Source organism: Salvia hispanica, chromosome 1 (genome assembly GCF_029641045.1).
Source record: "Salvia hispanica isolate PSC_SH4W2 chromosome 1, Shi_PSC_v1, whole genome shotgun sequence".
NCBI lineage: Eukaryota > Viridiplantae > Streptophyta > Magnoliopsida > Lamiales > Lamiaceae > Salvia > Salvia hispanica.
Window position 1 is genome coordinate 67808088 of NC_142692.1, and position 22240 is coordinate 67830327.

At 37.2% G+C, this 22240-nt stretch overlaps 3 protein-coding genes across 4 annotated transcripts; all 3 read right to left on the minus strand.

Annotated features, from left to right (window-relative positions):
* Window positions 1-385: 385 nt before the first annotated feature.
* GCH (GTP cyclohydrolase II) lies at window positions 386-4537 on the minus strand. The gene is made up of 7 exons (XM_048125785.2): window positions 4283-4537; window positions 2656-3031; window positions 2354-2575; window positions 1946-2268; window positions 1642-1771; window positions 1267-1563; window positions 386-989 (listed from the first exon to the last, which is right to left on the minus strand). The coding sequence occupies exons 1-7, from the start codon at window positions 4330-4332 to the stop codon at window positions 756-758; spliced, it is 1632 nt and encodes a 543-aa protein (XP_047981742.2). The 5' UTR covers window positions 4333-4537; the 3' UTR covers window positions 386-755.
* Window positions 4538-9414: 4877 nt separating this feature from the next.
* LOC125224384 (dicarboxylate transporter 2.1, chloroplastic-like) lies at window positions 9415-12991 on the minus strand. Its single transcript, XM_048127781.2, has 4 exons — window positions 12011-12991; window positions 10844-11157; window positions 10019-10467; window positions 9415-9772 (listed from the first exon to the last, which is right to left on the minus strand). Exons 1-4 carry the CDS (start codon window positions 12818-12820, stop codon window positions 9657-9659), a joined length of 1689 nt encoding a protein of 562 aa, XP_047983738.2. The 5' UTR covers window positions 12821-12991; the 3' UTR covers window positions 9415-9656.
* Window positions 12992-13979: 988 nt separating this feature from the next.
* On the minus strand, window positions 13980-21201 carry MCM9 (minichromosome maintenance 9). 2 transcript variants are annotated; one of them, XM_048126996.2, is made up of 20 exons: window positions 21009-21201; window positions 20781-20883; window positions 20558-20657; window positions 20319-20457; window positions 19796-19862; window positions 19154-19322; window positions 18965-19064; window positions 18050-18147; window positions 17902-17967; window positions 17706-17798; window positions 17363-17479; window positions 17129-17201; window positions 16499-16565; window positions 16045-16126; window positions 15753-15874; window positions 15592-15659; window positions 15037-15146; window positions 14923-14970; window positions 14699-14851; window positions 13980-14330 (listed from the first exon to the last, which is right to left on the minus strand). In XM_048126996.2, exons 1-20 carry the CDS (start codon window positions 21128-21130, stop codon window positions 14242-14244), a joined length of 1986 nt encoding a protein of 661 aa, XP_047982953.2. In that variant the 5' UTR covers window positions 21131-21201; the 3' UTR covers window positions 13980-14241. The 2 variants fall into 2 exon arrangements, with proteins under 2 accessions (XP_047982953.2, XP_088913280.1); XM_089057154.1 differs by having other exon boundaries at window positions 20781-20937; window positions 21009-21136.
* Window positions 21202-22240: the final 1039 nt, after the last annotated feature.

Below are 22240 nucleotides of genomic sequence, written 5' to 3' on the forward strand. Positions count from 1 at the left end.
TAATAATATAAAGATAATCAACTCATTTCTGAAATAAGTAAATTCAATCTAACCATCATCGTAATCTTACACTCGACGATTAAGAGCATCTTAGTTGGTAACATGTTCCTCTTCTAATGAATTTTATCCCCCTCAACAACAAATAAATAAAATCTTAATTTGTGTTCTCAATGTTAAAAGTTTTCTTAATAATGTCTCAGTTTTATGATCTTTATAAATATTTTGAAAGTTAATTTGTGTCTTATATATTGCAAAGCTCCGATGGACACGACGTCGTTTTGTAAAAGAAAAACATTGAATTGTGTTTCTAAACTTCTTCTTTCATTGCATCAAGTATAAATAAGACATCATAGATAGAACATGAAACCAAAATACCAGCAAAATCTTAGAACAACTTAACCAAGATGCAATATCTTCCATTAGAATGTCTACTCTTTTGAGTGATAATAGTGAATCAATACACATACAACCATCCGATTCGAGCTTCGAGTCTTGATCGTGTCGATCAATCGTACACTCTAGACAACGAAAAAAGACGGTAGCTAAAACAAAGCCGGTTAACATTAGGTGTATGCATCACATTAGCTAATTTCTATTACAGCTTATGACAAACAACCAAGCAACAAAGAATAAGAATGATCTAATGAATGATGGCCAAGAATTTCTCCTCAAGGGAGTGAAAAAATGATCAACCGAAACTGTGTTATTACCTGTTATTCTCGTAAGAACATCATGAGATGCAACGGGGCTTCTCCTCATGTCGAGCCATTCTTGTTGGTGATGAGCGATGGATTACCATTGGTGTCTAAACCATAGACATGGCCCATTTTGGCGCGTTTTGTCTCAAGATATCTCTTGTTGTCCTTGGTGATTTGGGTCACGAGGGGAACCCGGCCTGCAACAGCCAGGCCGTAGCCCTTGAGCCCGATGTACTTTGCAGGATTGTTCGTCATCAGCTTCATAGTTCTAACTCCAAGATCTCTCAGTATCTGCACAATGATTTACGCCAGCGTATATCGGTTAAAATTTGTATAAATAAAAGAAAAGGGAATACGAAAACATATAACCCCGTCGTATATGGCGACAAGAGAGGCTGAACCCGTCCACAACATCAATACTCTTTTATCCAAAACTACACACACACATATATATGCATATATTCAACGCGAGTCGTTCAATTGAGAACTATCTAAAAATGAGAACTTGAAAACTTATCAGTTGGCAAATGTAATTTAGAGGTAGCGTGTGACGTTTGATAAGGTATACCTGAGCACCGATTCCGTACTCCCTTGAATCAATGGGGAGACCCAACTCCTCGTTCGCCTCCACAGTGTCACGCCCGGCATCTTGCAAATTGTAGGCTCTGAGCTTGTGGCCTAAACCGATTCCTCTCCCCTCGTGACCTCGGAGGTAAACTAGAACGCCCTTCCCAGCTGCCTCGATCTGTTGCATTGCAAGTGACAGCTGGCTCCCACAATCACATCTGGCCGAACCAAATATATCGCCGGTGAGGCACTCCGAGTGCACTCTAACAAGAATATCTTGTCCGTCGCCAATTTCACCCTGTAGAAATCATCACCATGTGAGATTTGTGACATTCTAAACGAATAAAGCTTAAGTCGAGCGTTGCATATTGCTCACCTTAACCATCGCAATGTGTTCAATCCCGTCTATGATGGACCTGTAACAGTGGGCAGTGAATGGACCCCACATAGTCGGTATACGAGCAGCGGAAGCATGCTCCACTAACCTATCCCTCTTTCTCCTATACCTGCAAAATACAGCGTCGAATCGAGCCTTCTTAATCAGATGGTTTAATCATAAATAAATACTTCCGCAAAAATGCTAAAAAATCGACATGATTCGGACAAAAATATAACGAGTTTTTCGCTATTTGAAGAAATAAAAGCGAGATAAAATTTACGAAAAGAAGCTCGGAAAGTACCTTATTAAATCAGCGATGGATACAATTTTCAAGTTTTCTTTCTGAGCAAACTGCCTCAGCCTTGGCAAGCGAGCCATGGAGCCATCGTCGTCTACAATCTCACACAGAACTCCAGCAGGATCGGAACCAGCTAGCACGGCAAGGTCCACAGCTGCTTCTGTGTGTCCCGCTCGTTTTAGGACACCTCCCTCCCTGTACTTCAATGGAAATATGTGTCCCGGGCGATTGAAATCCCCAGGCTTGGAATCTTTCGATGCAAGAGCTAATATTGTGGTTGCACGGTCACGTGCTGAGACACCGGTAGTTGTGCCATGTTTCGCATCCTACAAAAGCATAATTAATTAGGCTAATATCTCGGAGAAGGAAAAGGACACGCTACAATGACGTTATAGCAGAGAAACAACTTACCACAGAAACGGTGAATGCAGTAGAGAGCTTCTCCTCGTTTTCCTTATCATTCACCATCAAGGGGAGCTGCAACCTCTCCAAGTCTTCCTCCTTCATGCTCACACAAACTATTCCGGTTCCGTGCTTCACAAAGAATGCCATAGCCTCCGGGGTAACTTTCGATGCAGCCATTATGAGATCACCTTCATTCTCTCTATCCTCGTCATCTACAACCACGACCATCTGCATTTCCGGTCCAAAGAATCTATGAGAAACTATTAAATCCACATCCAGTTATAACACAGTCATCGCGAAGATCTAACCTTCCCTTCACGGATGTCTTTGATGGCCTCGGGAATACTTGAGAAACCTTGTGATGGCATGTCCAAGTCGTATTCGTCACTTTCAAGAGGGAACCCGCTAAATGTAGGAGCCATATCAGCTGCAAGAGCTCCTAATACTACGGAATCTGACTGTACCTCGACCCCGCCAGATATATCACTGACGAGAGCGTTGCTTGCAACATCAGAAGCAGCAGAACGTGGAAGAGAGCCATTTTCTGCTGAGAACAGAGCTGACTTGATTTTCCCATTGGCCTTAATACTGAAACTGGCGAACTTGGAATTGGGCTGTTTGAAGACTTCCACACCATTCACATACTGAATGTTTCCGCATAGCATACCATTGAACAGTCTGGAACTGTTAAATTCCACAGAAAATGAAAGTTAGCCCAGAAATTTGTAACGGAGAAAGAACTTGGACAGATGCATATCTTCAGTCAGAGCAAAGAAAGGCAAGATAGGATTCTAATTCTGTCAATTAAAATGATAAACCATTCCAGCTCATGTAATTGCTAATATAAAGCGATTCCACAAACCCTCTCCAATGATCACCGTCAGATACGAAAACAAATGATTCATAAAATTATAACTTCAGATAATAAACTGGTTAAGCAGTTTCTAGTACGGAAACAACCTTTTTAGCTTTTAGAAAGCTCAACAACAGTGACATTCCTCTTTATTTTTTATAATAAAATCAAATACTGCAAGCATTCAAAGATCAACTTTAAAACAGGAAAATCGATACTTTTTTAGATTAATAGATTATATCCTCGATCATCCCTGAACAAGATTATTTACAATGGGATAGCTAAGTCACGATGAAGCTGACAAATATATCGAGCCAATAAAAAACTACTCTGAAAATAAAAGATCTCTAAATGAAGACAATAACAGACATAAATAGTCCAAAATCCAAGAAGGCATTCATCTGCACACCGTCACACACCCACGAAGAACAACATTAAAGCATTCATGATGACATAAAACTCCCAAATAATAGAATAGCCAGGTTTTTCCCCAAACACATCGAAGATATGATTCGGGTTCTGTCAATTACATGATCTACCATCCCAGCTCACATAATTGCTAACATAAAGCAATTCCACGAATACAGTCTCCGATCGCACGTACATATACGAAAACGAATGATTCTATAACTTCAGATAACAAACCAGTGAACAACCTATACAACTTCTGCAAATGGAAAGCAACAACAACAGTGACATTCCTTTACACTTCATAGAATGGATTCAAATACTACAAACACTCAAGATCAGCTACAAGAAAAGGGACAGATAAGTCATGATCAAGCTGAAAAATATATATCAAGCCAATAAAAAAACTAGTCCCAATAGCCATCAACACACACACACACACATACACACACACACACAAAACAACATTCATAAGCATAAAACTACAGAATAACAGAAAAAGACAGGTTTTTTCCCCAAACACAAAGAAGAAAAGCTGATGTTTACATTCAATTGGATGAATCAAGCCACAAAGAATGCAACTTTTAATCATTAAGCACCGTAAAAAGAGGAATCCAGATGGAATTAATCCATAATTGAAAGAAAACAGCATCAGAATATAGAGAAACACTGACCCAGAGCGAGAAATCGAAGTCGATGGGGAAGAAAAATGAATGGAAGCCATTGATTTCCTCTACGGATTGTCGAGAAAATGTGAAGAAATTGAACAGCTCAGAGGTTTTGGGTGAATGAATTCGAGAAATTGTGAGTATTTATGGAATCAAGTTGGTAGAGAAAAGGTGGAATCGGGTAATATCACTGCATTTGATGAGAGGCGGCGCCTGATTTATACTGCGTCACCAACCACCATTTGGATTGAATTATTATTAATCAGAAACCAAAAACTTACGTTTCTTCGTAGAAGAAGCAATAAAAAAAGACACAACAATTTGACTTTTCTTTAATTGTTTAAATTGTGAGTTTAATGTTTTGACTTTGGACTTTGAATTTTGGGAATAATCGTGGTTGTGTGTTCTTAAATAGGACTAAGTACTTTTAATTTTGTTGAATCTTAAAATATTTGGTGTTGAAAATAGAAGTTTTATTTTCTATAAAATTTGCAAAATGAAAAATTAGACTTATATTTAGTATCTCTTCCTCCTGAGTGACAGATTTTATGTAATTTTATTTTGTGTATTGAGGGAAGAGAATAAAGTAAGAGATGACATAAAATAAAAGTGTTTCTATATTTTATTTATTTATTTTTTTTCGGTTATAAGAGGAGAGCCAAAGCTCTAGAGATACAAATGCTTAGGCAGCAACAGATCGAGAGGCAGGCTCACCTATCCTATCTAGCTGAAGTAGATGATCGACGCCTCCTGGAGGATCGTTTAGCAGTAGAAAGATCTGTGCATCTTCAAACCCCAATTAACTATAAAGTCTGCCACTCGATTTGCTTCGCGATAGGCATGTTTAACCTCTACATGCCACTCTTTATCAACCAAAGCCCAAATGTGTCTAACAATGCTATAATTGCAGCCTGCATTCCTCCTTGAGTTAACCATGAGCACTATGGTGATATTGTCACATTCCACAACAACATTTTGAAGCTTTAAGCTTCCATGCAAGTTTGTGTTTCTATATTTTTTAGTAATAAGTTGTTTTGGTTAGGATAAAAGAAAAAAAAAGTGAGTTATCTTATGTAGGCGGAGGGAATGGTAATTAAGTATTACCAAAAAAATATTTTAGTATTTAATTTTTTGTAAAATTACGTGTTTGACGTATTTGGTACATTTATTTTGAATGTAATATGTGGAGAAACTCCCCATTTTATTCCTATAATTTCATCTTTATTAAGAAGATTCAAACTGTTAATAACATTTTATATCCTACCATATCATCCGATGTCCTAACTTTAGATAATCATGGGAAGACTTTCAATCCTCTATTTCAATAGGTTGAATAATGCTAGATTTCAATTTTCAACAATGTAAACATTTCTAATCACCATATTCAAGATGACTAGGAAAATAATCAGTTCCATTGGAATAAAAATCATACAGCTAGCTTAAAATATGTACTCTTTCCGTCCCGCTTTAGTAGTCCTATTGATTTTTCTGCCCTCTTTTTATAAAAATGATAAAAAATAGTTAAAGAGGAGAAATGGTAAATTAAGAGAGAATAATATAGAGAAGAGTCTTATCTACATTATTGTCTCTCTTACTTTACTATTTCTCCACTTTAACTATATTTTTTTTATCATTTTTATAAAAAGATGGTAGAAAAGTCAATGGAACTGCTAAAGCGGGACGTAGAGAGTATATCTAAAGAAAGTAATTATAATCCAATCCACACGCATGTACTCAACCAATTAAATCTATATACTTATCGTCCTTGGATAAATATCAAGACTTGAATTGAACCCCACAAGTTTCAAAGAAACAGTTTCCATTAGATTGATAAAAAAACGTGTATCATATTCATAATTGATCACATCATCAAATGATTCAATTATTATGTCACCAAAAATGAATTAAAAAAGAAAAAGGGAAAATGAAATGGGGTATAGGGGGATGGGTAGAATATGAATAATAGTAGTAGCTAATTTGCAATATGAGATGAGAAAATTCATTTTGGAATGGGCAAATTAATGGATCCCATAACTCCCATACCAGATCCGATCAGGATGCAAAGCATGTGAGAATAAGCTTCTAATCTAAGGGATTTTAAAAAACAAGTTCACAAAACATATCTCATTTTAATTATTCACTTGCTTTCTTTTAAAATGTATCCTTATTTTATTAATGTCTAATTTTATTTTATTTATATTACTATATTATGAAAATTAAATCCGTTAAAGTATACTCCATAATCGATGTCCTTTGATTGCCAATGTTGCTTGAATTGTTCATTGAAATACAAGAATTTTGACTAGTGTGTAAATAAATGGAATAAGGGAGAGGAATCCAAGAATTGGATGAGATATACATAAATGAGAGTGAGTAAGGCAAGAATTTGGATGAGTTGCACATGAATAAGAGAGGGAATTTTAAGAAGAAAAATAAATGAATTGAGATGATATATGAAAACTAAGAGATCAAAAATTTATCAAAATTTATGACAAGCTAGTCGCTGACTAACAAGTTTGGTGCAAGTTGCATGCAGTGCGAGCGTGCACGGGCGTGTGCAGTACTAGCTGTACAACCGCCCACATACACGGCCCGTTCCATAGGTCCTGCGCAATGCACCCCTAACACCGAACCCCCTATCCGCCGATCGAATCAATAGGACAATAGTCAGTGGCGTATGCAAGTAAGAACAAGGGGGTACAACTGTAACCCCAAAATTCGTGATATTAATACTACAGTTATTGTCCGCTGCTCATAATGCCTCTCAACTGCTCTGAGTTCGATTCCTGGCTGAAACAAACCTTTAAATTTTATTTTCCTTTTCTTTCTCTTTTTTGATTTATGAAAACTATGAGTACCTTTTTATTTCTATACTCAACATTTTCATTTTTGTTATGCATTCTTCTTTTCATTGTTTTAATTATGTTTATGTTTGAATATTTTTTTATTTATGTACTAACATTTTCATTTTTGTTAGTTAGTTATTTTGATATTAGGATTGTCTACAATACTTTAATTATATTATATTTGTTATTTCATTTATTTTAATTGCTTTATATATAATATTGATATTTTTTTTATCATTTTAAGTAACGTAACTCGTACTTCAAATAAAAAAATTCTTAGTTTTTTTATTGCTTTTATTTTTTAATATGAAATTCTTATTTTTAACATTTTAGGTAATACTCCACATCTCACTTTAGGAGTTCCATTTGAGTTTGGTACGCGTTTTAAAAAATTGTAAAGAAAAGTTGGTGAAAAATGATAGTGGAATGTGAATCTCATTTTTATATATTAATCTTATAATAAAGTATGAGTGAAATAAGATTAGTGGAATGTGAGGCCTATTGTCATTTATGGAATATTTTAATTGAAACTCTTAATGCGAGACGGACTAAAATGGTAAACCGAGACTCCTAAAGTGAGATGTATGGAGTATTATTTTTAGTACAACTCGTACTTTATATAAATTTGTTTTACTATTTAAATTATTTTTGTAATCAATAAATATTATTTTATTCATAATAATTATTTGTCATATAATTCGTACCCAAAAACCAAAAACTCTGGATATGCCCCTGACAATAGTTACTGGTGTCCTAATACTAGGCAACCTAGTTGACAAGTAGTTGACCAATGAAACAAGTCATTAGCCAACAAAATTGACTGGAAATCAAAATATAAATATGGAAATATAAATACACAGATATATAGAGTTGGTTTCAAAATTGATGTCTATACTCTATCCACTCAACAAATAGTGGCCAGTTTTGACCGACGCCTTGCCTTCTTCCTTTTCATTTCCTCTTGCGCAATCTTAAGTCTTATGTTGCTCCATTTACCAAACAAATAATTAATCTAACAAGTTTTATTATCTCTTACGCCAAATATGCAGCCACTGCCATACTCCATCCATTCCATTAAATATAAAAGATTTGCTTTTCAGCACATAATTTGATATAGTGTTGCGTTGTGAGAAATAAAAATGACGCTACTTTCAATTTAGAAAATATTTTATTTTAATGGAACAATACAAAAAGTAAATATTTCATTTTAAGTGGTAAAAAAAGAGTAAGTATTATTTAGAACTAACTACACAAACCAAAATAAATAAACCATATTAACTAACATAGTTTATTCTAGAGTAAAGGCCAAATGTGGTCCCTAACATATGACCGTTTTATTAATTTGGTCCTTAACATTATCTTTTTGATTATTTGGTCCCTCACAAATAAACTCGGACCCGAATCGGTCCTCACTTAACAGAACCGTCAAAAAATAGACGATGACCTCAATTTGACTATATTAAATTACTAATGGTAATTAATTATACCTAATTATAATTCTTTTCCTATTAGCAAAATTGAAAAAAAAGATAGTATCAGTTGCAAAATAAAATGAATAATTTGTAATTTAATAGGAATTAAGAATTGTAATTAGATATAATTAATTACCATTAGTAATTTAATATAGTCAAATTGCAATCACCGTCTATTTTTTGACGGTTCTGTTAAGTGAGGACCGATTCGGATCTGAGTTTATATGTGAGGGACCAAATAATCAAAATGATAATGTTAAGGACCAAATTGATAAAACGGCCATATGTTAGGGACCACATTTGGCCTTTACTCTTTATTCTAACATGGCTACCAATCGAGCCCACTTTTTTGGTCAAATGGAATTTCAATTTCCAATAAAAAATAACTCATCTATTCCATTGTAAAATAAAAATAGCCAATACAAATTTGTATAGAGTCTCATGGTTATGGATCAATAGTTCGGGTCATTTGAATATAAATTCATATCTAATTTCCACATTTGCAAATTTGTCCTAATTTTAAAATCTTACAAATGAGTACCCAACTTTTTAATCATATGGAACTAAATATGTACTCAATTTTGGTTTTGCACATGACCGTACATTTCACCTCAAATACATGAATTTTCAAGTGTTCTCATTTTTCATACTGCCTTCCATTTTTAGCAAATTAATGTCATTGTTCATAGTTGAAGTGATAAATTAATGTCATCGATTATTAAATGTTCGTGTAATTGGAGACAATTTTAGATTCACAGACAAGACCAGAATTTGGTGAAAGTACTCTTCAGTTAGAAATAACTCTCAAAGGGAAGAAGAATAGGAAGAAAAATCACTCTTTCTTTGCTCATTTTGCACATAAACTCATTCCATTTCTTGTTCGTTCCAAGAAGATAAATAATTTTTCTTTCTAAATTTGGAGAGCCTAAGAAAAAGGTCAAACCTAAGTTGTCAGCTGAAGTAGCTTTTCTCAGGTTCTATCAAAAAAGGCAATTCCCAATTGTGTCTCAGAAATGAACATGGATCAGATGCCAAAATTCTTACTTACACCATTGCATGCAATCAATAGAGTCCCAAGAACTTCCACCAGAATCCCCCGACGACTCCCCAGATCAGCGCGTTAACAACGGCCATGATGAAGCCGTACTTGAATACATCCGGAAGATCTATGTATCCGGCTGTTTACACAATTGCAGAGAACACTATTCAGTCAAAATATCAAAGAACAAGCACCGTATAGTGGGGATGAGGCAACAATTTTAGGCAGATAACTCGAAATTTTTAAATACTAGTAGCACACCGGTTCAAAATTTATTCTATTTTGGGTCGTTCGCAAAAATTAGTCACATTCTATTTTAGGTAAGTTAACAGTGAAAGAAATTGGAGAGAAATGGAAATCAAACTAGGATGGAGAGAAGCTGTACCTCCGAAATATACAGCAGCTTGACCGCTGCTATAATGCGTCAAAGCACCAAATAGATTGGTATTGTAAGCTAGAGCAAGTGCTGCTAGCACGCCCGGGACTCCCGACGCCAAATGCATGGCAAGGAATGCTGAGTACAATGCTCCGACATGGCCAGTTTGGCTGGCGAATAGGTAGTGGATACAGAAGTACGCAGCTTGAAGAAGACCAAAAGCAGCGGGCCAACTCAACGACAGTGACTGCAGTGCTTTGGCGACACAAGTAGACATCCAGCTCACGATGCCAAGATTTGTCAATTGGCCAGCCATGCCCACTAGAACTGCGAACCATGCCAAAGTGTCCCATGCTGATTTCTCGCTTAAGCAGTCATCCCAATCAAGCACTCCCAGTAACAAGAGGATCGAAAGACCAAGCATTGCAGCAACTACACTTGCAATACCAAGTGCATCTCTGCATGAATATGGTCGTCTCGTATCAGTTTTCAGTGAAGGAAAACATTATAGAACTTTTACCGAGTAATCAGTTTCTAACAACGTAAAATCAGAAAATTGGCAAAGAGTGTCACTCTCGAAGAATGCCATCCACTTCTGTGGCATCTGAAGCATATATAATCCATCATAAAACTCTATTCTGGCACAGAATCAATGAGATATGAACATGGCCCACGTTTACTTATATATACTATGTTATACTCTAAAAAACAGTCTACGACTCTAATGCCATTCAGATTTCATATTCCACCCAAAGATGTCTCTATAACAGTAGGGAATCAGTAGTTTTTGGATTGAAAACATGTGAATGTCTAGATTGAAAAAGTAACACGTACCCGAAAATCCACAAAGAAACTGCAAGAAGCATTGTACCAATCATAACCAATTCGTTTTTCGTGACAGGTCCCATAAGCTCCAACCTCTTTGCAGCCATTGCAGGGGCGTCGGGTGTGTCTTTGATTTCAGGAGGATAGAGCTTATATAAGATTAATGGTGTAGCCAAAAGAGAGACAAATGCAGGCAAACTTGCTGCCTTGAACCAAGAAACCCATGGGTTTGAAATTACAACCCCAAGCTCCTCAGCGAGTTTGAGACACAGCAGATTTTGAGCTGCAGCAGTTAGGAAAAGACCACTAGAGTTACCAGCAGACTGTCACACATCAAAAGAGGAATGCATGAGTAACTGGGAGACAAGTAAGTGATATTGCACAAACCATTCCAAAAATAAATTCTGCCAACGCGGAACACAGATATTCATATCACAGGATTATACTAATGCATTTTCACTAATTGGACAAAAAAGCTGAAGGTAATTTGTTATAAATATCCCAGTCTCAAAATAGAGATATTGATCAAGGTTTACAGCCCAAATCATACCATTTTTCTATCAATTTTGACTATAAATTCAATACTCTCACAACTACACAAGTATTGTATTTTCACTAATTGGACAAAAGCTCAAGGAAATTCGTTATAAAAGCTCAAAGGTTAACAAACCAAATCATACCATTTTTTCTCTCCCGGTCATACGTACAAGTACATTACTCTCGCAACCACACAAGTATTGATTAAAAGCTATTTTGAATAATAGACAGCCAAAATGAAGAAATGCAGTATCAAAATTCAAAACATCAAAAATAATATGCTGCATTTATATTGTTCATAAAACTAATGACTGAGTTACAAAACACATGATCAATGCAGTTACAAAATTGCTCCTTTCCAGTCAACTGATGAATTGCAACTCATAAAGAGAATCAAACACGAAAAAGAGATTATAATAACAAAATCGAATTCAAATTCAAACAGCCAAAATGAAGAAATGCAGTACTAAAACATCAAGATAATAAGCTGCATTGTTCATTAAACTAATGACTAAATCACATAATACATGATCAATGCAGTCCAAAATTGCTCCTTTCCAGCCAATTGAATTGAGAATCATAATCACGGAAATCGAATTCAAACAGCAAATGATCAAAATCAGAATGCAAAGAAAAAACCTGAAACTGCGACTGCACTAGATACGACCCAAGCTTCTTCTTGGAGGGGCCACCGGGCTCGCTCCCGGCCGACAACGACAGCGACTTAATGATAGGCAAAAACACACCTCCCGCCCTCGCGGTGGTGCTCGGCATTGCCGGCGCAATCAAAGCCTCACTCAGCGTCAAGCCGTAGGACAGCCCCAGGGTGCTCTTCCCGAGCCACTTGACGAAGTAGGTGGCGATGCGGTCGCCGAGGCCCGTCTTGACGAAGCCGCGGGCGAAGAAGAAGGAGATGACGATGAGCCAGATGACCTCGTTGGTGAAGGCGGAGAAGGCGGCGGTGAAGGAGAGCGTCTTGGTGAGGATGGAGGCGGTGAGGCCGATGAAGGCCCAGGCGCCGACGGGGAGGGGGCTGAGGACGAGGCCGGCGATGGTGGAGAGGAAGATTGAGAGGAGCTGCCACGCCTGAGGGGTGACTTCCGGGGGTTTGGGGACGAGGAAGCGGACGATTGCGCCGATTGCGACGGAGATGAATAAAGGTAGGATCTTGGCGCCTTGGAGAGGGGGGGAATCTGGTTTGGATTCGGCGGCGGAGGCGGAGGAGGCGGAGGCGGAGGCGGAGGGGGTTGGGGGGTTTTTGGGGGTGAATTTGGGAATTAGGGGGGAGAGAGGGGAATTGGGGCGGAATTGGAGGAAGGGGGGTTTGGGGGAGGATTTGAGGGGGCGGAGATGGGCGGAGGGGAGGGGGCGGAGGCGGGGGATGGAGAAGCGGGAGAAGGAAGTGGCGGTGGTGGTGGAGGAGGAGGAGTGGAGAATTAAGCTCTCCATCGGGATTGATGGAGAGAGAGGGAGAGAGAATTGAGATCAAAATGGGAGTGGAGAGTTAGTGTGTGTGTGTGTGTGTGTTGGAGAAGAGGGCGGAATCTACGAAGGGAAGAGAAGACAGAGATGAAGTGATGCTGTTTTAGCTGCTAATGTATGTCTGTTATTTTGAGGTGGACATCTAACTTATAAAAAAATTACTAGCTCTATATTTTCCTCTATTTTTTATCGACAATTTGAAGATATGAACTCAAATGTCGACAGACATATCAGATAGTACAATACTCCGTATTATTCAAATTAAGGATGGACCATTTAAACTAGACTCGAACAAGGTTTATCGAACCGGCGATTAAAACCGAAACCGTAACCGTAATCATCGGTTATGGTTACGAACTGAAACCGTAAGAATTTACCTGAATCGAAATCGTCGATTTTTGAACCGTGGTTCGGTTCAGGTTCAAATTATTTTGAACCGAAACCGTGCCGGAAAACTGCCGAAAAACTGTGAAATCAAGCTGAAACCGCAAAAAACTGACAGTTCGAAACCATGAAAAATCACCAGAAAACTGCCGGTTCGAAACCGAAATCGAAACCGGCGATTTTGGAACCGGATTCGTAACCACGAAACACCCTCGCCAATCGTGGGCACCTCTAATTTAAACAATACTAGAATTTTACTATATTCATAAAATTTTGTTAGATTTTTAAAGTTGAGGAAATCATATTTTGACTAAATGTCATGTTTTTCTTTTTTGATTTGTTACATAAAAAATGTCATACCTCTATTGTTTTTTAAAAAAGAAAGCTATCATTAACACATTGAAAAAGAAAAACTATTATTAACCCATCAAACCACATTTTCTCCCTCTTACTAATTACTTTAATTATTTTTTTCCTTGCTATATTAATACATTCAATTACTTTTTAGTTAGCACATTAAATAAATATTTCCTGAAATATAATGACATCACGAAAGATGACAACTACAGTGAGACGGAAGAAGGTACAAATCTTTTGTAATTCACTCTAAAAATCCCTATAAAACTCTTTTTTTCTATTGTTAGTTTTGTTGTATTGGTCCGAAATCATTTTTAGCTCTTAATAGCCGACTCAGATGAAAATGGCTGCAAAAAGATCAATTTGAGAAATGCAGAAGTAAATGTTAAAATGAGGAATAAAAATAAATAAATAAAAAGTTTAAAAAGTACTATCTTACCTAAATTAGTAATTGAATATGATACTCGATATACTGGACATTTCAAGAGCTACATCAGATGTTGAAAATCATCCATTACCCTTGAACTTTCTGCTCTCTATTGACTCTTTCTCTCTCCAAAATCTTAGAATTGAACAGATGATTATCTCAAGAAACATTTGTACCTTTTCAGCATCTTGCCAGCAGCAGAGGAGTCATGCACCCATCCTCAAATAGCTTCATCATCAGCAATATCTATCATAGGAAAATCATCTATGCATCTCAGTTTCTGAAGGATGAGCCTTTCTTGCTTGGCATCTGTAGTGCTTTAGTCAGGAATAGCCAAAATATAGTATATCATGGAGATCTAATTTGTACTATTACCCGAAAAATGCTTTTCAACATTCAATTATGAACATGAACAAAGGCGATTATGATCATGGACAGAGCCAGGCAACCTCATTTAAACTAGTTAAGAATACTAAAAGATATTGATGCATCATGTTAAACAGAAACAGGGGTGTAACCGGCACAGTTTCATGCATACGTACACTTCTGACAAGGATTGGCATGAGATATGAAGACTGGTATATGCATATTATTTCGTGCACATATCTTTTTTGAACAAACGTCTGTCCTGAACTTCTCAGCATGCATATGGAAGTATGGGAGGAAGAAAAGGATACATTCTTGATCAGGGTTGTCCATAAAATTGGAATGCAGGACATTCCCGACACTGTCCACAATTGCGGAGGTTGTCATGGATGATTCAATGCATAATATAGCAGTGATTGCATCCAACCGAGTGACTTCATTTCTGAACATCAGCCTTGCATGCGCTATAAACATTGATAACCTTGAGTCCGAATGGAAGAAAAGTATCAGATGCTGAAAGTGACCGAGTATTTACCTTGTGCAAGGCGAATCAAACTTTCCAGCATCCGGACAGTTGTTCTGGCTGTGACCATATTCTAGTTAAACCAGTTACAAGGAAAAAGAACCTATAGGGCTGAGTATGGAAAACCTGCATTCTGAGTGGCAGATCGTCTTTGGAGTTGATAATAGCTTGATATGACCTTTTCAGCCTCCTTTGTAAGAACAGGTCTGAAATATCCCTTCACGAAATGAATATACCTGAAAACAAAGTCGCTCTTTGGCATGTTATAATCGTTCTTCCAAATGAAACATGTAAGGATATTACTATATCAAGAACAGTCATATTAGACACTTAGCAACATGATATGAAAGATGTAGCACCCACACTTGGTTGTGAAAGAAATTTTCTTAACAAAGTAAAGCAAAAATTATAAGAGAGCACCCAAGATGAAATAAGAAAAGCAAAAATGTGAATAAAAACATAAATTAATTGTGCAGCTAATACGTGCTACAAATTGCAAAGGTATAGGTAAATAATGGGATTGTAACAAATGAACTGAGGGAGTTAAAAAGACAGACATTAAATCCATATTGTACCACTAGTAATACAGTGGTAATACAGTGTCCTAGCATAGCCAAGCAGATCGAGAGTGTTTATACAAATTTTCACCTGAAACTTGAAATTGCTACCAAAATATCTTACCTCCTTAGCATGGTAAGAGACCACAAGTCAGATAAATTTTCATCCTGCTTTCCTTTCTTCTCTTCAGACTGCAAATAAAGTTCAAGGAGGAAATACACAGCACAGATTAGACAGTTAATTGCTTCATGACATTACAATACTACCAATATCACTTTTATTACCTCATAAAGAATGTGAGATGAAACAACTGAATCCCATTCTGGATTTTTTGTATCTAAGAGGACAAGCACTATATCAAATCTGCTCAGTAAGGGTCCAGAGAGTGCAGTGTTGACAGACAGTGCTAGCATAGGTTAAAGATTAAAGACATATAACTCAAAGGAGAAAATTCAATTGACAGCTAATAGATCTTTGAAATCATCTAAAAGAATTTTTCAAGGATCTGGAAAATAAAAACAGGAACAGATATTATTATCTATCTACATTATCAAGGTCCCACTTAGAGAAGGATACGCTGGTCTGGATCATAATGTCCCTTCGGATTTGTTGCACCAAAAACAATTGTTCTTGTGCTCAGAGTTGTTACAAGACCAGCCTGAAGATTTCACAATTACAGTCATCTTAAGCATTGGTTAAAATATGAAGGGTAAATTTTCTATCTCAATTCTGGATTAAACATAACAACAAAACCGTTTGAAGAAGTTTTGTTGATGTGCAGCTTATAAATTGTTAGATTATGTCAGCCACGAACTAACATGTTTTGAGATGAAAAAAGGCTTGTAGCAATAAAAAAATTTGGGGTCATAAGGGTGCATGTCAGACATCCCATATACGATATATACCACACACAGATGTGTGTGCTTGCACGGATCAAACATAACATAAAAGTGATGGAAGTTATATTTAAATGAAGATTGAAACTACTCCACCAGCTAGATGGGACATAACCTGCAGAGGTTCTACATACCTTGGCCACACTTATGGTTTGCTGCTCCATAGCTTCGTGAATAGTTGCCCTATCATGTTCCCTCATGCTATAAAAGAAAATGTTAATATAGTGCCTGAAAAACATACGTATCTTGCGGGGGAGTCAAATTGGATAGCATTTAAAATCTAAAGCCATTTCGGGTAGTGATTTATTTGGCCACAAACTGAAGATCACAAATATTTTTAGCCACATCATACATCAAAGGGTAAAAATACCCTTGATTTAATAAAAAATGATTAGGAAAATAAATAAAACACTAAACCACTTCCACTACACTCCTCATTTTTAAGTTTTGCAGCACTGGCACCTATCCCCCCCCCCCCCCCTCCCTTCCCATCCCTCCAGGCAGCTCCCTTCAGATTGAATTATCTTAGTTTAACTGAATTAAATTGAAGTCAAAGGTTAGAAAGGGTTACATGGGGAGGAGGGGGTTACTAAGTTTTCAAGTTTGTGGCTCATAAAAAAGACCCTATGCAAAGTAGCTAAAAGCAGTTGGCTTAAGATAAAATTCAGAAACAAAAAAAAAAAGATAAAATGCATAAATTTAATATACAAAATGCAATGCCAAAACTGAACTAATGAAGCAAAGAAAGATCTGACATGTTCTACCTGTCAAACTCATCTATACAACAAATACCACCATCTGCCAACACTAGGGCTCCAGCTTCCAACATCCATTCCCCTAAAAATAATTTAACAATATGATTCAGCATAATTGTGTAATGCAAAATATATATACTTAAATATCGAAAAACGTGATATGAAATATGCAGTTAATTATAGGTGCACAAGAAGGGCAAAGTATAGGTCAAGAAGAATAACAGCCAAAAGTGTTGGCACTACCTCCATCTTTGACTGCAGTGACAGTCAGTCCAGCACTAGTGCTCCCTAGCCCAGTGGTAATTACAGATCTATTGCTCAACTTCGCAGAATATTTTAGGAACTGAGACTTTCCCGTGCCTAGTAAAATCAAGTAAGACACCTTTAAAACTCAAACGACTAACTTGATCCACCCAATTCATAGCAACATTAAGAAGAACAATTAAATCCAGTAATACTGAAAAGATGTCAATAGTGTGTTTTGAACTGGAGATCACAGATCAAGTAGAATGATATGATAGAAGCTAACAAGTCATCTGGAAAGCCCAAGAATATGCATCAAATGATGAAGAATTCCATATTTTACCAGGATCTCCCACCAAAAGCAAATGGGACTCTCCTCGGATCTTTGTTCCAGAAGCATCAACATGTTGAACACCTCCAATAAGCGTTAGCGCAACTAAATGAAATAGGAATTTCAGCAGGAAGAAAAGTCATAGTTATATTTGATGCAGTATGTTAAATGCTTGGATTCACTAGAAGGACTAAAGGAAACTCATTACCTGCAAGCTTGACAGTAAAGAGTCCAAAAATCTGTGGGCAGATACCTCGAAGAATGGCATTTCTTCCTATACAGTTAATAATGGTCATATCAAACATAGAGAAGTCAAGCAGTGAATAGAATATGTCAGAGACAATAGCATCTTCCACCTTTCAATGGGGCGTCCTTAAAATTGGTCCAGAAGTTTTTGAATTTCAAAATAATATCTTCAGGAATATCAACATCTGACTTTAACTCATTCATTCTCCTGAAAGGCATAATAAATAAATCGAGAAATGTTACAGGCCCAAAAATATTTCACAAGAAGTTGGAATGTCTAAGAAAGGGAAAAAGGAAGAAAGAATATCTTGCCAGCATATAATTTTCATTTTTTCAAGGTTCTAATGATAAAGGGAAGGCAGCTGGTGAGTTCATCATATAGGTTGTTGGACACATGGAGCACAACTGTTTTACAATATCAGAATATATTTCATTGTTTACAGCTCAACAAGAAAGTATAACTTTTAACCATAACTACTTACATTAACAAGTTATGGTTTTGAACATGCAATACGTATACTTCTCTACATGCAATACGTATACTTCTCTACCTCTCAAGAGCAAAGATATAAAACCATCTTCTTATTGCCATTAATTTTGAAGTTAAGCAGATTACTTCAGTTTTTGCAGTCTAATGCCGCTATAAATCATTGGAGCCCATGACACCACTCAATTTGCAAGAAGTGCTTAATGTTTAAATCCTTTTACCACATGACAAGATTGACACAGTTCGGCTTCTTTAAGTCCAACCAATCCTTGACCAGAATCCTGAGTTGATCTTTCAACTAAGTTGGAAAATGTCTTGTAGTGAAGATAATCTTGAAGTTCTAAAAGTTTCAATAACTGGTTCTGGTTTTGTCCAGTTTCTTTCATTAACATAGTCATAGTTTAGACCTTCACATAGATAGAGGAGACAGACGATGAGAAATGGGGCTCTATTTTTCTGTGATTTTCCTGTGCAAGTTAGTTTAGACTTGCACTAGAAGAGCCAGATAGGAGAATGTGGGAGGGAAAATATGTGTTACCTCACGTGATTAGCAATCAGTACAGGGTCGAGGTCACAGCGCACGTCCTTCATGTCTGAGGACCATTTAGCTGTCAAAACTCCAGTAACAATCACATCATCTGAAAGGGAAACTAGAAACCATTACTACACAAGCTTACCAATTCATACCTCAAATGGATGTAGAAAATAAGGTTGTTGCAATAAGTACCTCCAGCTTTAACAATGTCAACAAGATCATCCTTCAGGATAACAGGGATTGAACGAGGGATAGCTCCAACACCTAAAACTTGTGTGCTCTCTTGAATTTTAATTTCCTGATAATCATGACATATGCTTCTTTCTTCTATTATCTGGAACCGTGTGCTTTCACAATTTTTCTACAAAGAACAACATGGAGCTCATATGATGTAACAAGCAGCTTAAGAGACCACAAGAAAATTTTCTGTCAAATTCAATCCCTAATTCCCTATGGAAGCAAATCGGTCTCTCTATGATTTTCAAGCTATATGTACTTATCCAATCTTGGCAGTGCAGGCTCAGGTCCTGAATCTCTTAGATCTCATGCCTAATATATCAATGACATATTCATACTTTAATTTATCATTATGCTAGCTTTAACCGTAAGCAGTGTGTTCCTAGGTCTTGTACAGAATAAAGGAAAAAAGGAGACAATACGCATGCCAACTCATAGGGTCTTTCAGCTAGAAAACAGTTGACACACACAAAAGATACTTATGACTTAAAAGAAACGAGCAGGAACATATTACTTCTTTGGCTGCATTGTAAGTAGCAAAATAGTGTGGCTGTCTTTCGGTAAAGTAGACGACCCAAGTATAGCTCTAGGATATACCTGAGAAGGGCAAAAAGTAGGACGGGGTATGGAATTTCCAGTTTCCACCTCTGGATAGACTTTGAACCTACAGATAAGTTTTTGTTTCAGTTGACAAGTTTAGATCCACATCAAAACAGGTGATCTATAAGCTCCAGAAAGCATTGCACACTAAAAGTTCATGAGAAGTTATCAATAAACCGTTGGGTGCCATGGATGCACAAAAGCAAGGAAGTTCTAAGCTTTAAGTCTCCTGATATAAAGGCGAGAAATCAGTAACTTCTAGGCACCAAATTTCCTACTATAAGGCAAGAAAGTTACTAACTTCTAAGCATCACCATCCTACTATAAGTTACTAAAAAAAACATGAAGGAAGCACAATTTTGCAACAAAAAGGATGAGCTCTTTTATAACCTTAATGTCTCAAAAGTCAAAAGTTAGTTATTATGATGTACTCGTATAATGACTTTACATAATTTGTGATCATTACTTTACTCAACAAGTAGTCCAAAAGAATCGAGCATATAAAAGCACAAGACAAGACCTGTGTTTGCACACTCTACACTCATATATCTTCTCCCCTTCAATCATCTTGACTGCACTAGTCCTAATTACCGTGCCTTTGAGAGTGAGAAGAATCCCCCGATGCTTTACTCTCACACGTCCAATACTTGGAAAAGTTTCTGCGCAACATCAACGGATACGAAATTAGATCTTTTCAAACAAAAGAGGCGGTGGACCAAAATAATCCCCAACTCAATCCACAACAACCAAATCACTAACCAGGGCATTCAAGAGGAGAGCCCGCCACATTTATCCGAACGTGTGTATATACCTTCACACTAGCATTCTCCATTCTCTTGAAATCCTCAAAGATAACTCTCTATAGGTTCAGTTCAAACATAGGGAAAGGAAATTTTCATGAATATCAGCAATCACTTTACAAACAGCAATCGATGAATATCAGCAATCAATTTACAAACTGAAAGTAGAGTATGAATGAAACCTGAGCCCTGACAGCAGATTCATCGAAGAGAGGTAGAAATTCCTTAGGGTGTTCGAAAATTAGGTGTGCCAATGGTGGATTGTCATCCATTAACTCAGCAAAACTGTTACCGAAATTAAATTAAAATCGTCAAGTAGGAGATCACAGCAGGAGCTAACTGCAATTGCATAATTTAAGAAATCGAATTAACAGTGACGAAAAAAAAAAAAAAAAAAAAAAAAAACATACTCAACGTGGAGAGGATAGTGGAGGCGAGGATCGGGAGAGAGGATGACACTTCGGAGCTCGTCCAAGTGATGCTGAATCAGAAATGCCGCCATATCCTTGCCGTGCCCGCTCTCTTTCTCCATCAACGCCACCTCTGTTACTCTGTGCGTCTGTGTGTGTGTGAGAGAGAGAGTTTAGTGAAATTGGCGGCAAAATAGAGAGAGACAACACAATCAATGATTAAATGCATTTATTTTTTCCCGTCATATAATCTCCAAAATTGATACTCCCTCCATCCCCTGTTAGGAGTCACTTTTTGACCGGGCACGGATTTTAAAAAATGTAAAAAAAAGTTAGTTGAAAAAGTTAGTAGAATGTGAGACCCATTTTTTTATATTGGTTTTATAATAAAATGTGAGTGAATTGAATTAGTGGAACGTGACCTACTTACTATTTATAGTAAAAATGAAGTGTGACTCTTAATTGGGGACGGACCGAAATGGAAAAGTGTGACTCTTAATGGAGGACGGAGGGAGTAATTAATTATTGAATAATGCATTAATGTAATTAATTTATAAAGTCAACTCTGTTTTTAAAATATTTTAATGATGATTAGTCCTTCGATTGGCTACAAAAGAACTTTATTAACATTAGAGCATTCCCAATGGAGGTGGCGAATTCTCGGCGATAAATCGCCGGTTATCGCCGAATTATCGCCGGCCATTGTGGCGAAGTCGGCGATAATTCGGCGATAATGTTGCCGTTGCTTCGCCGAGTGGCGTTCTAACGCCGGATTATCGCCGAGCGATCGCCGGCCACTGTGGCGACGCTCGGCGATAATCGGCGATAATTAAAATTTTTTTTTTTTTTTTTTGAACCCAACGGCTATTTTACATTCCACCCCTATAAATATTTCCTCCACTTCCTCCATTCATCACCCACAATCTTCATTCTCTCCATTTTCAATCTCTTCTCCCAATCTTCAATTTTCATCAAAATTATGAGCTTTTGGAAGAAAAGTTCCCGATCGGGTAAGGATAAGGGTAAGGGGAAAGAGTCGAGTTCACAAATTCCCAACACGGATGAAGCAAACGAGCAGTGGATGCAGTCGTTGTTGGCGATGGGTTCTCCTCCCGGCCAACTTCCATACGGGGGTCCGTCTCCTTTGCAGACTCCTCCGGCGCGGAGACTTTCTCCGTACTTCAACTCTGCCGGCAGAATGCCCTTTCCAGCCGACGATGTGTATCGGCCCC

Excerpts from the sequence above, each read along its gene's own strand:
- GCH (XM_048125785.2), bottom strand. The coding sequence starts at position 4,332 with ATGGCTTCCATTCATTTTTCTTCCCCATCGACTTCGATTTCTCGCTCT. Across the intron at positions 3,032-4,282 it reads ACTTCGATTTCTCGCTCTGG|TTCCAGACTGTTCAATGGTA; the intron begins GTCAGTGTTTCT and ends GGAATTTAACAG. Across the intron at positions 1,564-1,641 it reads AACACATTGCGATGGTTAAG|GGTGAAATTGGCGACGGACA; the intron begins GTGAGCAATATG and ends TGATTTCTACAG.
- LOC125224384 (XM_048127781.2), bottom strand. The coding sequence starts at position 12,820 with ATGGAGAGCTTAATTCTCCACTCCTCCTCCTCCACCACCACCGCCACT. Across the intron at positions 10,468-10,843 it reads GTTTCTTTGTGGATTTTCGG|AGATGCACTTGGTATTGCAA; the intron begins GTACGTGTTACT and ends ATATTCATGCAG. Across the intron at positions 9,773-10,018 it reads AGCTGCTGTATATTTCGGAG|CCGGATACATAGATCTTCCG; the intron begins GTACAGCTTCTC and ends TTGTGTAAACAG.
- MCM9 (XM_048126996.2), bottom strand. The coding sequence starts at position 21,130 with ATGGAGAAAGAGAGCGGGCACGGCAAGGATATGGCGGCATTTCTGATT. Across the intron at positions 20,458-20,557 it reads CTCTCCTCTTGAATGCCCTG|AAACTTTTCCAAGTATTGGA; the intron begins GTTAGTGATTTG and ends GATGTTGCGCAG. Across the intron at positions 19,323-19,795 it reads CTACTTTTTGCCCTTCTCAG|AAAAATTGTGAAAGCACACG; the intron begins GTATATCCTAGA and ends TGTTCTTTGTAG.